The 15,972-nt window shown below is 37.7% G+C and overlaps 1 protein-coding gene and 2 long non-coding RNA genes across 4 annotated transcripts; 1 reads left to right on the top strand and 2 right to left on the bottom strand.

Annotated features, from left to right (window-relative positions):
• Positions 1-1,802: 1,802 nt before the first annotated feature.
• LOC148689854 (uncharacterized) lies at positions 1,803-2,907 on the bottom strand. The gene is made up of 2 exons (XR_015957528.1): positions 2,839-2,907; positions 1,803-2,011 (listed from the first exon to the last, which is right to left on the bottom strand). It is a non-coding gene; the product is annotated as an uncharacterized LOC148689854 (long non-coding RNA).
• Positions 2,908-10,190: 7,283 nt separating this feature from the next.
• On the top strand, positions 10,191-14,488 carry LOC137731618 (TORTIFOLIA1-like protein 4). 2 transcript variants are annotated; one of them, XM_068470777.2, is made up of 5 exons: positions 10,191-11,300; positions 11,456-11,564; positions 11,869-12,458; positions 12,927-13,381; positions 14,161-14,488. In XM_068470777.2, the coding sequence occupies exons 1-5, from the start codon at positions 10,464-10,466 to the stop codon at positions 14,174-14,176; spliced, it is 2,007 nt and encodes a 668-aa protein (XP_068326878.2). In that variant the 5' UTR covers positions 10,191-10,463; the 3' UTR covers positions 14,177-14,488. The 2 variants fall into 2 exon arrangements, with proteins under 2 accessions (XP_068326878.2, XP_088543991.1); XM_088687865.1 differs by having other exon boundaries at positions 10,302-11,300; positions 12,331-12,458.
• LOC148689853 (uncharacterized) lies at positions 14,280-14,569 on the bottom strand. Its single transcript, XR_015957856.1, has 2 exons — positions 14,432-14,569; positions 14,280-14,391 (listed from the first exon to the last, which is right to left on the bottom strand). It is a non-coding gene; the product is annotated as an uncharacterized LOC148689853 (long non-coding RNA).
• Positions 14,570-15,972: the final 1,403 nt, after the last annotated feature.

Below are 15,972 nucleotides of genomic sequence, written 5' to 3'. Positions count from 1 at the left end.
TTTTACATATTTTGTTAAATTTTGTCTAGTAATATTCTTTAATTTATTTGATTTGATCTCTAAAAATTAAAAGAGGTGTATAAAAGATGAAAATGGATATTTGGATACAATTTCGGTTGAAGAAATTGAACCGGAACGAAAATATTAGTACAATTTCGCTTTCAGATTCCAGAAACTAAACCAAACCGAACTGAATGAGTATACATTAATATATTTTTTATTTATTTAAGTTCACTTTGATTTTTAGTTTATTTAACTGAAATCAAACCAGTTCGAACTGAAATAAACCGAATCAATTTGGTTTGATTTTCGGTTTTCGCAAAAATTGTTGTTTTGAATGCCGAATCCGGATACAAGTTCACATTTTGTCTGTCCGAGTCCAGTAGTATTTGGGCTGTACGGCTGCATGAACAATAAGATAGTAAAGAAGCCTAGCCCATCTTTACAGCTTTATGGCATATGAAAATGGTCCAACGAGTATACACGGACATTAATTTCGCATTTGACGATAATTGAACTTAAAGATCTCTTATTTATAATTAAAAATTTTACCATTTAACTGTAGTATTAAGTAACTAAAAATTTGAATAATTGAATAAAGAATGTTTGCTGGATAAGACATGAGCCCAACAACAGTGGATGCTTGTCTTTGTGTTGCAGCCACCACGTGGAATTATTGAATTTCCATGGTACACAGATTCCGAACATGAAGCGTGATACGTAACTGGTAAGAGTTGGTACACGCAGAAGACGAACTCATCAGGTCCCACAATATTGGCCAGTGGGGCACTGTCCTCCAACTCTAGGACAGATCCATTACATAACCCTAATCAGTTAGATTCTTAATCATATTGGGCACTGCCCTACAACTCTAGGACATATTCATTACATAGCCCTAATCATGCATATTGTTAGATTCTTAGTCATATTGGGCACTACCCTAAAACTGTAGGACAGATTCATTACATAGCCCTAATCATACATATTGTTAGATTCTTAATCATTAGGGAAGACCTAAACTCCCTTGCATAGCTTTCGCCTACGTGGAGTCATAAATTTATGTTTGATACAATTATTTGATGAAGTGTATATTGCTGTTGCTGGCTAGCGTGTGAAATCAACGGCCAATGTTTTTATATTTGATTCGGCTGAGCCCTTTTGTTTTGCATATGTTAAAAGATTGAATAAACTATAAATTAAGTTATTCGATTAAATAAAAATGAGCAACAGACACAGAACAAGTGTAGTTATTAATTAGCTCATGTAAAAAGTGTGTCAAAAAGTCAAAACGTGTGCCAAAAAGTAAAAAATGAGTAATATTTTTGTCAAAAATTTTAATTGTTATCACGCTTTTAACAGTAGCTATTTTGTTTCACGATGATACTATTGTATCTAGCTCCTTGAACCACCACTAGTATCCATCTTCGGACAACCATATGGCGCCCAGAGAAACCATTCCCTTATATATACTAGCAGATGCTTTGTGTGAACAGTTTTATTTCATTTTATTATTATTATGAAGTGTGATTAGTTTTTAAAATAAAATAAAAATCAGTTATGAAAATTGGGATAATGATGAGCAGTTTTCTTTATCAATTTTCAAATAGAGCACGCTATACTAACATGGTTGTGAGGTTATTATAAAAAACTATAAAATTTATGTTCATGTAATTACTAAATTGCTCATATTTTTTATATTTTTTATATTTGTTCTGACACGCCCCGACCGAGATCAGGGAGTGCTGGCCGTCACACAAAGGTGACGTAACCATGTGCACGTGCGGAAGCTAATAGAGTAGTAATAAAAGTACGAATAATTAAAAACTAGCATACAAAGTACTAAAACAAGTGCTAGCGTAAGTGAAACACAAATTCATAGCAAGTCTATAGCAGTCCAAAAGAAAAGATGCGACAATAGTACACCCGAAGGTGGCCCTACTCTGGTGAGTATTTGTCAGAAATGCCGGAAAATCCCTCTGGGAAACCACTGAAACGGCTAAGCAACTAGAACCTGGAGGGGCGCAAAACAAAAGCGTGAGTGGGCAAAAACAAATCTTTTCGAAAACCATTAAGTAAAATACATTCTAACCCATCGCCGTAAAACCTGTATACTTCCCAGAAAATAAACATATATACGTATGTATAGATATGCCAAACATGCTCAAGGGTATGCTAATCATGCTCACAAATATGCCATATCAAAACCTTATAATGGAATGCAAGTGCTCAGGTGTATCTCATAACGATAACATATAATCTAGCAGCCGGAGTCACCTAACGTGACCTGTACGGCTGCATATAGAGCTCAAATCTCAAACTCAACAACTGAACCTGCCCACGAGTCGGAACCACCTAAAGTGGTCTGTACGACAGGCCTGGGTGTAAAACATATATACGCTCTAGTGCTACGATCACGTGAAGGCTGTGCGAATAATCGCGGGTCACCTACGAGTCGGAACCACCTAATGTGGTATGTACGACAGGACTGTGCACCTAATTTGGATCCAAGCTGAGCGTGTGGTGCGGGAGGTGAACATCACGTGAAGGACTGTGCCCTACTCTGGGCGGGAGCACTAACACCGGGGGTGCAGGTTATAAGCTCTCTAAACATCTCAAACCACTACTGAAATATAAACATGAATAACACTTACCTGGCACTTACCTGTGCGTCCACATCACCCAATATGCATATGTATGTGTATGCAACTAGTAATGCAGCTAAGGGTGCATAATCAATAATAATAATAATATGCATGGCATAAGACAATAACCCTTTTTACTCAATTTCTGGGAAAATAATGGTATATAGGTATATACGGAAAACAAAAGCCCACTCACTGGTATGTGGAAGGGTCGTAGCCCCTCTGCCTCGAGTGACCACGCTCGTCCTCGGGATACGTATCACCTATATGCGAAACAACTATAAAAACGTTATTTTTAAAGCATATAACCAACTTCTCGTAATAACTTCTCATACATTGCTCAAATTGGACAAATGAATATACCAACGTGCTCTACACAACCTCAGGATCACACCCATATTTCTAGAAAAAATTTCCTCCGCCGCACGCGCCCCCACGCGCAGGCACGTGCCTGGCACGCTGACGGCGTCAACTGACGCCGTGAGGAATATTCCGTTAGTTCTAACGGATTCCGTCAACGGCGTCAGGAATATTCCGTCACCTTCTCCGGCGAGCCTCCGGCGACGTCGCCGGCGCCGGAAACTGGAAAAACCTTCAAACTTCGTTTTCTCTCTCGTTCCTCAACCATTTTTCACGATTCTAACACCAAAATAAAGCCCTAGACTAGTAGAACAACGTTATACAAGTTTCGAGGGTTAAAAATCACCAGATCATACCTGTCCACACGAACCAAAACCGGCCAACTTCGAACCAAGCTATTCCGACATCAAAACTCTTCCAACGAAGCACTCCGAGGCTCCTTGGGACACCACCAAGCTATCTATGAACTTCAAATTCCCAAAAACGTAATGAAATAAGTTTGCATGAATAGTGCTCAAATCTGCCATTGTCGAATCGACGTGAAAACAACGGATTTCTTACCTGAAAATGGTACGATCGTGCTCCCACGAGCTTCACGATCTCGACTGTGCCCTTAGTTTCCTCGATTTGTAATGGTTTGGTGTAGTTGTGTGTGTGTCCGTACGTTTACAGAAGGAAGAAGAAGAAAGAAGGGAGCTCGGGAGAGAGAGAGAGAGACAGGGAAAGACAGAGGGAGAGGGAGATGACAGCGTGTGTGTGTGTGTGTGTGTGTGGCCCAGCACATGCCAACATCACACAAAATGACTAAACAACAAAACGAAACAAACTAAGGGTAAAAGGGTCATTTCACATGCACGATTTAGATAATTTCGGGACGGGATGTCACAGTTCAATTTTGATTATGGAGTTAAAATTATAATTTTCTTGAGTTTTGAACTACCGAGGTTCTATTAATAGATAATTTAGATATATATGGTCCATAAATATTGTTGGATCGACTTGGCCCGTCATTCTAGTTTGTACCAAAACAAACGCTACATGTGAGATTGTCGTCTGTGAGAAGGAAAACACAAAACACATGGAATGGAAGGGACAAATATATAAATGCAGGGATGGATGGATATTAATCATCGAAAGAAAGAAAGAATTCGATGGTTTTGGTCTAAATTTTGGCCTGGCCTCCCCATGTGAAGGGCCGCCAAGCTATCCCGAGTTACCATCCAAGGACAAAGCTTAGCTCTCAGATGGGGTCTGCCTCTCAGTCAAACAACATGGCCGCTACTGCTTTTGCATGCAGCATGCATGGACCACACCACACCAATGACACCATGCATGCACAGTCGTCCAATATCCAATATATCCACTTACATTTTAGTTCGACCGATGATCTCTATCTTCTCTCTCAGCGACTTCTTATGATCTTATCTATCTACTTTCTTTGTCTGTATATCTATGTTTGCATATCCACGCTCATCGAGTACATTTTGTAACACTTTTGTTGAGAATATTTATTTAGAAGTTCTATTAATTAAGAATACAAGATAGAAAGTAAAATTATTATTTTGAATTATTTGACAATTAGGGCTTTTTTATCCTATTAGGTCGTGAATTCTGCCAATGAGAATATATATCTTATTAGATCATGAATTTTGAAGGTATTAAAGATACGTGTCTATTAGGGCTTTCTTTATGGGCAATAAATCTAATATTCTCATCTATAAATTTAAGGCTTAGATGCCCACTCTCTTACAATAGTACATAAGGTGGTGTAGGGAGAGAAGAAGATTTTTGCTTCTTCGTTGCTGCTCGTGATTTCAATGACTTCTCAAAGTTAGTACATTTAGTATGCATATTATAGATTGATGACTTAGATAATTGTTGTACGTGTAGAGCTTGTAGCTAGGAACCCCATCTAAAGTTCTCTCTTAATAATTATAGCTACATTATACATACGTAGCTCTAATTAAACTATGCATCATCGAGTTTATGGCTATGAAGACATTGAATAATGTACGTAGTTGACAACTAATATAAATAGACTTATCTTATACGATGTACAATCTTTTCTTTGTACTGAGATATATAAGATCTTCTGGTAATTTTTAGTTACAAGTCCGAGATATGCATGTTTCGTAAACCATTCCAACATTCTACGCAAGCAAATGGGGCATGATTAATTAAAGTAATTGAAGTCCAAAAGTTGACATCGATGCAGTATATATTTACTGTGTGCAGACTTATTTTATTCAAAAGCAAAAACTAAAACTGATGATATTCCAAACACCACGCTCAGCTGTTGCCTTTTTAGCATACATTAATTTAACAATTAATCTTAAATAATATCGTTGAAAATTCCTCCCCATTTTCCACTTATTTTGTAAGAGATAATCCATCTGCTGCAACATTTGTTATGACCCTTAAAAGTTAAAACTCAACATTTGCAACCAGTTCGTTTTTCTGAATTTCAAAAAGAGGGATATATTATTTTAACTTGGTGTGATCTCAATAGAACTACACAAGTGCGAAAGCAACAGATCAGTGCCGGATAGTGCCAAACCTTTTGCAAAAAATGAAAGATGCCACATGAATTCTAACTTATTTAGTGTCCCAACATACATATACATTCCCTTCAAATTTAGGCAAATATGGTGTACCCAGTTTTGAATTTTTTTAGTTTTTGTCACTATAGATTTTTCAGTATTTTGAGTATACGGTATTCTAACTCATCCACGTGTCCCAACATACATATACATTTCATTCACCTGTGGTGAATTTTCAAGATAACACATGGATAACACAAATTGGGTGGCGTAAAGTACATGTGGCCGTTGAGCTTCATACAAAACATGCTTTGATACTATGAAGAAAGTTGAGTTCCATCGTAAAATCAATCAATAATATATGAAGAGTAACATAATTACTTATAAGCACATGTAAGGTCTCTCATTTCCCGAACATGGAATTCATCTCAACATTATGTAGTGTTATTATTTAACTTCAATTACGATATGTATACTTATTTTTTATTGATATACTCTAAAAATGAAAATATTAACCATATCGCTTGTTTATCTTACAACACATAAAATAATACACCACTTAAACATGTATGTATTTTGAAAACACATAAAAATCAACTTAGTACTGGTTTGGTACTGACGTGCTTTTATAAAAAAATGGGTATAAAAAAAAAAAAACTAAGTTCAAAAAGGTATTCAGTAAATACTTAAAAACAGCTTATTTTAATAGTTTTGAGTGAAAAAAAAAAACTGAAAACGTGAAGCAGCAAAAATGAGCTTATTCTCATAGCACAACAGAAGCAGTTTTTTTTCAAAGTACAACAATACCAAACCAGTTCTTAATCATGCTTTTCATAATTAATCTCATTCATTTAAACTTAAATGACTGGGGGATTTACACCAACTTGGGGCCCTTTCTGTCTCACTCAAAAAGTGCGCACACACACACACAGATGCTGTAATAATACTGTGGCATGGCATAACCGTAGCGATTAGGTTTGGTGGGTATAGATAGATAATGGGTCCACTTTCGACGACCCCACAGGCCCAGCTAAATCAAGTTAATCAACCCTATTAACATCGTGATTAGCATAACATGATACACTAGTCTTAGCATTCCCGGTAACTAAAAAAATGATAAAAGATGAATCAAACGGGGTGGTGGGTCCTATTCTCGACTAGCACATCAAGGTAAATCTGAAATAAAAGAATCATCTTCTACATCTGGACTCGAATCCAACCTAATTCTTCTGCTTTAGCTAGAAGATACATTGTTACTAGATTTGGTTCATTGAATATCAAAGCTTCGAGTCACGCGATTACCTTGTTTTCATATGTAATTTTTTTATACATTTTGTTTTATGGATAGTACTTGTGTGATGAACTTACTTGTCCTTCATTTATGATTAACAAACGTTTACTGTTCGAATATCGTAATCAGAATTGGTCATTCTTTTTATCATCATCTAAAAATTATATCTGCAAATTAAAAATCGTTTAGTTATCCATACGTGTTAAATCAATCAACGATTTTGATAATAAATAGCATTTTCATGATGAACTGTCAATTTATTTTATGTATATAAATGGCTAAATGATTTTTTTTAAATGTATTTAGATATTATAAAAATAAAAAATAATTTCGTTCGATGTTCAAATAATAAAGTTCGTTCACAAGGAGAAGACAAATAAAATGAGACACAAGTATTATCATTGTTATATTATCGGCGGGAGACGCGAAAGTGGACGTACACGTGATTATGGAGTATGGAAGTCCTCGTCTGGTTCTGCGATCACGTGCCCTTGTAGCCTTTTAGAAACTAGGGTTTGCTCTTTCAACTCTCCAATCATTCTTTCACCCGCAGGAGCTGCACTGCAGGACGATGCTCGATCTCCTCGATGACGTAATTGCATGTGGAATATATGCGTGGAGGTCGTGTATTTATTATTCCCAACCCTCATGCATAGCATAGCCATTGCCTAATGAGTAAGGATTCTCGCCGTATTCTTTTTGTGTAGATCCCGGTAATTCTTAAATCGTATCTGTTTATCATGTATCGTGTGGTTATAAATTATTATAAATTTTTTAATTTAAAATTAAATATAAATAGTAATTGATGAAAACTCGCCGCACAATGTAAAATAAACGGATGTGATTGAAAGATATTCGGAATCCTTACAAAGAGAATCTGGTCAGGTTCCTCTCTCATTGCCTGGAGTAACATGCATGTTTATCATGCAAGTTTTGGATAAGATGTATTTATTAATCGGTGAAAACTTGCCGCACAATGTAAATGAACAGATGTGATTGAAGGATATTCGAAATCCTTACAAAGAGAATCCAGTCAGGTTCCTCTCTCATTGCCTGGAGTAACATGCATGTTTATCATACAAGTTTTGGATAAGATGTATATATTAATAATTAAGATGCTAATTAAACAATAATCGGACTGGTCAAACCTTAATTAAGTTGTAAACCTTCCCATCATTAGAAGCTGATTGGCTCTCGGTAACGTGGCCTGCTAATCCTGTTCAGTGACCTAATTTGTTTTGTGTATGGCTTCTCATGTGCCATCTGACTTTCTGTGCTTTCATGCATGTGCATTGCCCAAAACTACAAATTTCATTCAATAATCCAACTGAAAAATATAATTTTACAAATTAAGATTCAATTATTATCCAAAAAGCATCTCCTGAACAACTCTACAGAAGCATTCCATACTGTTTAAACTGTATTTTAATTAACTAGAAAATAAGTTGAATATCAAGGTATACTATGAACTAACTGAACATAAAAACTTTATTAAACAAAAAAAGTACATAATTGTCAAAAAGACTACATGAATTGAAGATGCTACATCTTGATTGAGTTATTATGATTTACAAGGTTAAAAAATATCAAACATATATAGAACTAACTTCACCATAATAGGCAGGGAAACTAAACCCTAATTCTAAGGCCATCTCCAACTGAATGAGGGCCATAAGGCTCTCTTTGGCCCTATTGCCCTCCAAAAAATTAATTTTTTAATGAACAGTGCCAAATCATATTTCTTAACATCTCTAATTGAGGGGCCAGAGGGTCACAGGCCAAACATAGCCATGTGACAAAGAATCATCTCCAATTGAGGGGCCAAAGGGCTATAGGGCTAAACATAATTTATTATTTTAATTGAATTAATATGGTTACTTAAATTAAACTACCTCGATAAGGAATCTCAATAATTTTCCGTCTCGGATTTCGAGTGTCACGTGTCGATATCTTGGTGACTTTGCATATTTCTTGTCGATAAGGAATCTCAATAATTTTCCGTCTCGGATTTCGAGTGCCACATGTCGATATCTGAGTGACTTTGTAGATTTTTTGTCAATAAGGAATCTCAATAATTTTACGTCTCTGATTTTGAGTGTCACGTGTCGATATTTGAGTGACTTTGCAGATTTCTTATCGATAAGGAATCTCAATAATTTTACGTCTCAGTTTTCGAGTGTCATGTGTCGAGATGTAATTGGTTGTAAGGATTTTAGATAGGATTTTTATCTGTGTGACACTTATTATCTTTAGCTTCCAATGTCCATAAATAGGGTGAATATTAGGCTATAATTCACATACCTTCAGATGAGCACATGAGACGCTATAGGATGATACGTTTCCGTGCCACAAACAAGTACCTACAACAGGATCTTGTTGCACATCTTTTGGCCAAAAGAAGTATGGAGTAGGCGTTTAAATTTTATGTTGTAAAATGTTTTAAAAAATGTTGTTTAAGTTTCATGTTGTTAAATGTTTATTTTTATGTTGTATAATTTTTATGTTGTTTAATGTTACTTAATATTATTTAATGTTGTTTAATATTGTTTAATGTTGTTTAATGGTTATAGGAAAAAAAAAATCAAATATAACGACGGCCGTTGCATTCAAAATCTGGTCCAGCCCGAGGCTGGCTGGCTGGGTTGGGCTAGCTGGTTGGCCCTTTTCTCTATTTTCTTGGTTCGGTGGGGCCCATGAGCCCTTTGGCCTAGCCCTCGGTTGAAGACAATTTTTGTGTCATTTCAGGCTATTTTCGGTTCTTTGACCCTCTGGCCGGATTGGTTGAAGGTGGCCTAAGTGACTAGGCTCGAAATATTAAACTAACAAGAAAATCCAAATAATTAAATAAATAACTAATATTATCCAACAAAAAATACTTTAACTCATTCTCACTAACAATGAAAACATGACTATGTTTGAGACTTATTTTGCAAAGGTTAAGAATGCTTTCTTACAATTAAAAGCATTGCGAAAGCATTTGACAAAAAAGTTTAATTTATTTTAAACTGTTAGATTTTTATTTAATAACTACAACAGTAAAAATTTAACAACTTAAAAATTAAAAAGTTGTTCGAAACATAATATAATTTAGAAAAAAATGTTCACACACCATTTTTAGATTCTTACACACTTCTATTTAATTGTGGCATTCAATTTCATTTGATTTGTTCAATCTAATGGCCATAATTAAAAAAAAAAAAAGGTGTTTTTTTAAGGAAAAAATATGTTATTCATTTTTAAATGTGTTAGAAGTTAAAAATAATATGTGAAAATAATTCTCCAATAATTTTTGTCCTAACGAAAAAATTCAGGGCAAAACTTGGTAGTTTTCTTTTCCCCGCGAAAAAATAAGAAGTTACCGAGATGCTGCCTGTACACTGTAATAAGTCGACTCAGGTCCACTCAGCGATCCTCGTCCCTCTCAAACATTTAAAAACCCCAGAGACCCATTCCAACTGATACATCCCCAATACAACTCTGCCGCCAAATCACTCTCCCTCCACCGCTTCAACCGCCTCCCCCTTCATCTCCCCCAATCCCAATGCCCACAAACTGACCTCCTCCCTCAATTACTCAACCCCCTCCCAGTTCACTGCGGCATTCCATCAAACACCTCGCCAGCAATCACCAATGGCGTCTCTCTCCCGGCGAGCCTCCTTCGGCAGCTCGCCCCAACCAACCGCCGGATCTTCCACTCCCGATCTGAAGCACCGCGTCATCACCTGCCTCAACAAGCTCGCCGACCGCGACACTCTCACCATAGCCTCCGCCGAGCTCGACTCCATTGCCCGAACCCTCGCCCCCGGCTTCTTCGCTACCTTCCTCATCTGCATTCACAACACCGACTCTTCCACCAAGCCGCCCGTCCGCAAGCAATGCGTTTCTCTCCTCACCCTGCTGTCGAACTCCCACGGCGACGCCCTCGCTCCGTTTTTGTCCAAAATGATCTCCACCGTCGTCCGCCGTCTCCGCGACCCCGACTCCGTCGTCCGATCCGCTTGCGTGGAGGCAGTTTCCGCCATGTCGTCCAAGATCACGACGCCGCCGTTTTCGTCGTCATTCTTAAAGCCATTGATGGACACTCTGGCGACGGAGCAAGACTTGAATTCTCAGATCGGCTCGGCGCTGTGTCTGGCCGCCGCGATCGATTCTGCGCCTGACCCGGACCCGGTTCAGCTGAAGCGGAGCCTGCAGCGGCTCTCGAAGCTGGCGAAGAGCGAGAGCTTCAAGGCCAAGGCGGCGCTACTGGTGCTTGTTGGGAGCATTATCGGGGCTGGTGGCGCGTCGAGCCAAAGCGCGTTGGACTGGCTTGTGCCGTGCGTGATTGAGTTTTTGAGCAGCGAGGACTGGACAACGAGGAAGGCCGCGGCCGAGGCGCTTGGGAAGGTGGCTACGGTGGAGACAGATTTGGCGCCGATTTATAAAGCTTCGTGCTTGAATGCCTTGGACAGTCGGAGATTTGATAAGGTATATTGCCTTCCCCACCTCCCAAATCGGTTGTTTGGTTGCTGAGAAAGGGTAGGAGAAGAGGAAAAGTACTGTGATTTCAATCATATCAGTTTTTTTTTTTTTTTTTTTCTTAATATTTTTTGTTGGAATTTTACTAATTCGTTCTTTAACAGGTGAAGTTAGTCCGGGAAACTATGAACGAGACATTGGAGGTGTGGAAGGTTCTTCTTGCCAGCGATTCCGAAGAGATTCCTGCTCCAATTCAATCCAGATCTTCAACTGGTAAAGGCCTTTTCTTTGTTTCCGAAACACAAATTGTAGCAATAAATGCCTGCAAGTTCTTTACTTGTTCAATTATTTGATCAAACAGTTTTAGAGATTTATGACATGAATCCGAATTCGAAAGCTATTTTTTGAACTATGAAATTGTTGTTACTATTGGTGTTAATTTGTCCAGTTTGAGTAAGCTCTGTTGTGGTCTTTATTCTGCAATATATAATCTTTAAAGTTAAAACAACTTTGGGACCCATCTAATGCCATTTAGTCTTCTGTTTTCTGTTGGATTTTCTCTTTCCGATGGGACCAGATAATGGGATTGGTCGATGCTCTCCTCCCTCATCGAAAAGTTCCGATGATGCCGGTTGTTGTAGGATTCCTCAACCAAAGAAAACAGTCCCCACAAACAGGTCCCCTCCATCAGATGCTTCTTTGGTGACCACAGCTAAAAAGGGAAGTCCTTTAACTAGAAACGATAGAAAACCAGACACTGCCGTGTTCTCGAAGCAGGAGCACAAGAAACCCACTGATTGGAAAATTGAACTTGCTACGCCAAACTCTCTCTCTTCAAAGGTGACCCATAAGGATGATATTGTTAGGAGTGACCCTAGAGATCTGGAATCAGGAAAGAATGACCACATTGGAAATGGCGTGCTAGAAACTAACAGCTTACTCTTTACTAAGAATCCTGTTGAAAAAGTATACAGATTTGGTGGTTTAAAATCTGGGTCACGTGTTGTTCCATTTGATGATCATGAAAACTATGACTTAGACGTTGAAGTCAGCAATGATGCAGAAGAAGTTTATGAGAACCAAAAGGATGCTGAGGATCTCAGTTTGATCCGCGAACAACTTATTCAGATTGAAAACCAGCAGTCCAGTTTATTAAACCTACTCCAGGTATGTTCCTCTACTTGTTCACCTTTTCTCGCATAATTGGAAATGTTAATTGCACCACGACGAGAGTTGTTACTTTATCATCGTCTTCTTTTTAACTTTTATCTTTCGGGTGGTAGTATTATTGTTAATCGAAGTTACTCTGCCTTTTCATGAGGCTTTTACTGCCGCATTGTTGCCTGGTCTCTTCATACTTAAAATTTGATAATGAGGAATGAGATAATGCAGGCATTGTTATTTAGTCTTGCCATTTTAAGTTTTTAGATGAAGTGTAGTTTCACGATTTATCTCCTTGTCTCTGCTTATTGACTTTGTTAGTCAGTTTTTGTATTTTCAAAGTTTCATTCTTAAAATTCGTATCCTGTTCCGAACTTAAAGGCTTCAGGCCAATATTAAATTATTCATAGTGATGCACAATGTTAAAGAAGCTTCTGGTCTGCTACTTAATCCCCTTTTTCTACGTGTCTACAGAGATTTATTGGGAGCTCTCAGAGTGGGTTGAATGCTCTTGAGTCACGTGTGCACGGCCTTGAGATGGCTCTAGATGAAATATCATACGATTTGGCAATATCAAGTGGAAGGATCCCAAACTCGGAATCTGCAGAAAACACCTGCTGCAAGCTGCCGGGTGCAGAATTCTTGAGTTCCAAGTTCTGGCGTAGAACAGATGGGAGGTGTTCTACTTCAAGTCTCACTTCTGGAACCATTCCCTCACTAAATGCTATGCCTAACATAGCTATTAAAAATACAAGTGCTGAGTCATGTACTTTTGACCGCGAAAGGTTTCAGCACCAAAGTAGAGGTGCATCTACCGGTCACTCGGTGGCAAAAATGCAAGATGCTGAGAGGGTTCAGGCTTGCAATGCTAGTCGGTATGATGGGGTTTCGCCAGCTACTTTTACATCATCAAGGAACCTGAACAAAAGGTAAGGATAACTAATTTTTGCACTTTATCTTTTACTTCTAGTTGTTTCATCATATTTTCTTGTCTTCCTGTTTACAGATTGGTAGTTCACTTTTTCGTGCATTTATAATTAGCTGGAATTTTGCTCAAAATAATTCTTACGCTGAACTTCATAGTGGATCTTTTGCAACACTTTCACGAGTATATCTTTCTACTGAAAATGTACTTTTCCCACAAATTTGTGAAAACGTTCTTTAATCATCTCCGGTAGGCCATTGGCTATAGAAATCTATGAAGCACATTATCTGTTTAGCTTTCAGTTTTACTGCTTTGGTAACTTTAAACTGGTTACCTCTGAAATTAGAACAAATTTCGTCCAAGACATCGCAAAGTTCAATTGTGGGTTACCTCTTCAAGGGAGCCAGATACAAATCCTATACCCTTCCCATGTCCTGCCATTATATACAGCTTATCTGTAAACCAAAATAGGTTCTAAACAACGCAACTTCCCACATCGAAGGAAGTCTAGCATACGTGCTTAAGCGATATTGTGCCTCCCCGCCTATTCCCAATTGGTGTTTGGTTGGACGTTCACATTCCATCAATTACAACATTAACCTAAATAGTTTGATTCGTTGGAAGTTCGTTTTTTATTTCAAAACGTCGGAAGTTATGATTGCTTAAAATTTTCCTTTCTGTTTTTGACCGTAATCATTCTTCTCCCTCTAGCATAATTTTGTAATGTGCACTTTATCCTCAAACAAGCAATTTCTAAATCAACTCTTTCTTCTTGTTTCTCAGACCATCTGCTTATTAGATAGAACGGAAATGGAAATTGTTGGATGGATCGATTTTGGCCGAGATACAGGCACCATACTGTGCGTCATCGAAGTACCCGAATACATTCAATTGAATGCCGAGGCCGATCAAGTCAGATACGTAGGTGCGCATACTTTATTAGATTTATAAATCAATGTAGCATTTGATGCACAGGGAGCATAGGGCTCTCCTTCTACATGTTAGTATGTTACCCTCCCTCCAAAAAGCAGCTTTCAGATTTAAATGCAATAACCACCCTCCAAACAGCAGCTTTCAGATTTAAATGCAATAACCAGAGTAGCCTTTTGTAGCATGTGTTCTTATTTATTACTTGCCTGCACCATTGCCGGTAAGGGAAGGAAGCTAATCTGTACAGAACTACAGATCCAAGTTTGCTCATCTTTTCTTGGATTGCTGTTACTTGCTGTAAATGCTCAATAAGTTTTATTGTCGCTATAAATATACAAGCGATCTAAAAATCTCCGCCTAGGTGTTTACCAAGGCATTTGTAGTCAGGCCGTTTAGGTGCTAGGCAGCCTGACTACAAATGCCTTGGTAAATTTTTGTCTGGTTCCAAACCTATTGGAACAAGAGAACGTGGGCTGCAAAATTGAAGCATGCCATCTCACTCAAAAACAGTAAAGGTCACATGGTGTGTGCAAAATCAAGCCGTAGTACAGCTAGATTTAGCTTCAAGCAGTCCAAGTTCCATCCACATTAATACTTTAAATCTAATTTCCCACACCATTTCACCACTACAGCAACAACCAAGCCTTATCCTATTAAGAGTGGAGTCGGTTTTATGAATCTTAGAACGTCATTGTGCTTGGTTTTGCGCAAACACTTCCATTTCACCCCTAAGCAAGAAAAAATTAATCTGCATGAAAATTAAAAAGCACGTGCATGATTTAAACAAATAAAGCCCGTAAGAGACTAAACAATCCTCTCGCGTTTAGGAATGGCCCAAACAAGCACTAGAACAATAGACGAAACTAGATGGGAGCATGTAGCGGGAGAAAAAAAAGGTGTGTGATAGTCCTGAAGTCATCTCTCACAAAAATACAAGACCATGTTGTATTGTAGTTCCACTTGATTTCACGCTAACCTACTTGTCGTGAGAGTTACTCTAATCAAATAGTACTATCGAAAGTTCTCCCTAATCTCGGGGGTATAACGAAAAAATGATATGTTTTGTTATATGCTGCGGTCACCAAATGTTTGAGTGCATCTAGAAACTTCTTTTATCTCCACGTCGGTCTGAAAATAACCTAATTCTCTGGGGACCAAAAAATTTGGGCTGTGCAGGAGGGAGGATAGAAAATTGGGCCTTTTCTACCATTTTTGGTGCTGGACAAACAATTCACTTGTCCAACTTATAAGAAAAGTAATGTTACATTTGTCACATTTTTTTATAATACATTTATACCACATTTTTAATAAAGGTATTTAATCAACACATGTGGATTCTATCTTTATTATAAAATAGTACAATGCGGTGTAAAAAATGTGACAAGTATCATCTTGTATAAAAAAAATTTAAATATTCTAATATTTTCATAAAATGTACGAAGTCATACATTTCGAATAATTAAAACTTGAACTGGATTTTTATAGAGGACCAATACCTAATTTCATACACTTTTTGCATTTTATTTTATTAATGATTGAGCAAGACTTGTTCTTGGTGTAGCTAGATAATTAATAATATGCCCCCAAAAAACGCCTAATGTGTTCATTTACAGTCTTAATAATACGAAAACGACTCAAAATTTTCCGTCGTTTTCTAAACTGTTC

Source organism: Pyrus communis, chromosome 16 (assembly GCF_041283825.1).
Source record: "Pyrus communis isolate YQ-2024b chromosome 16, ASM4128382v1, whole genome shotgun sequence".
NCBI classification, from domain to species: domain Eukaryota; kingdom Viridiplantae; phylum Streptophyta; class Magnoliopsida; order Rosales; family Rosaceae; genus Pyrus; species Pyrus communis.
The sequence above is the reverse complement of the archived record's forward strand: the minus strand, read 5'-3'. Positions and strand labels throughout refer to the sequence as shown.

Coding starts and splice junctions, on each gene's coding strand:
- LOC137731618 (XM_068470777.2), top strand. CDS start 10,464: ATGGCGTCTCTCTCCCGGCGAGCCTCCTTCGGCAGCTCGCCCCAACCA. Junction 11,565..11,868: donor TCAATCCAGATCTTCAACTG/GTAAAGGCCTTT, acceptor CGATGGGACCAG/ATAATGGGATTGGTCGATGC. Junction 12,459..12,926: donor GTTTATTAAACCTACTCCAG/GTATGTTCCTCT, acceptor ACGTGTCTACAG/AGATTTATTGGGAGCTCTCA.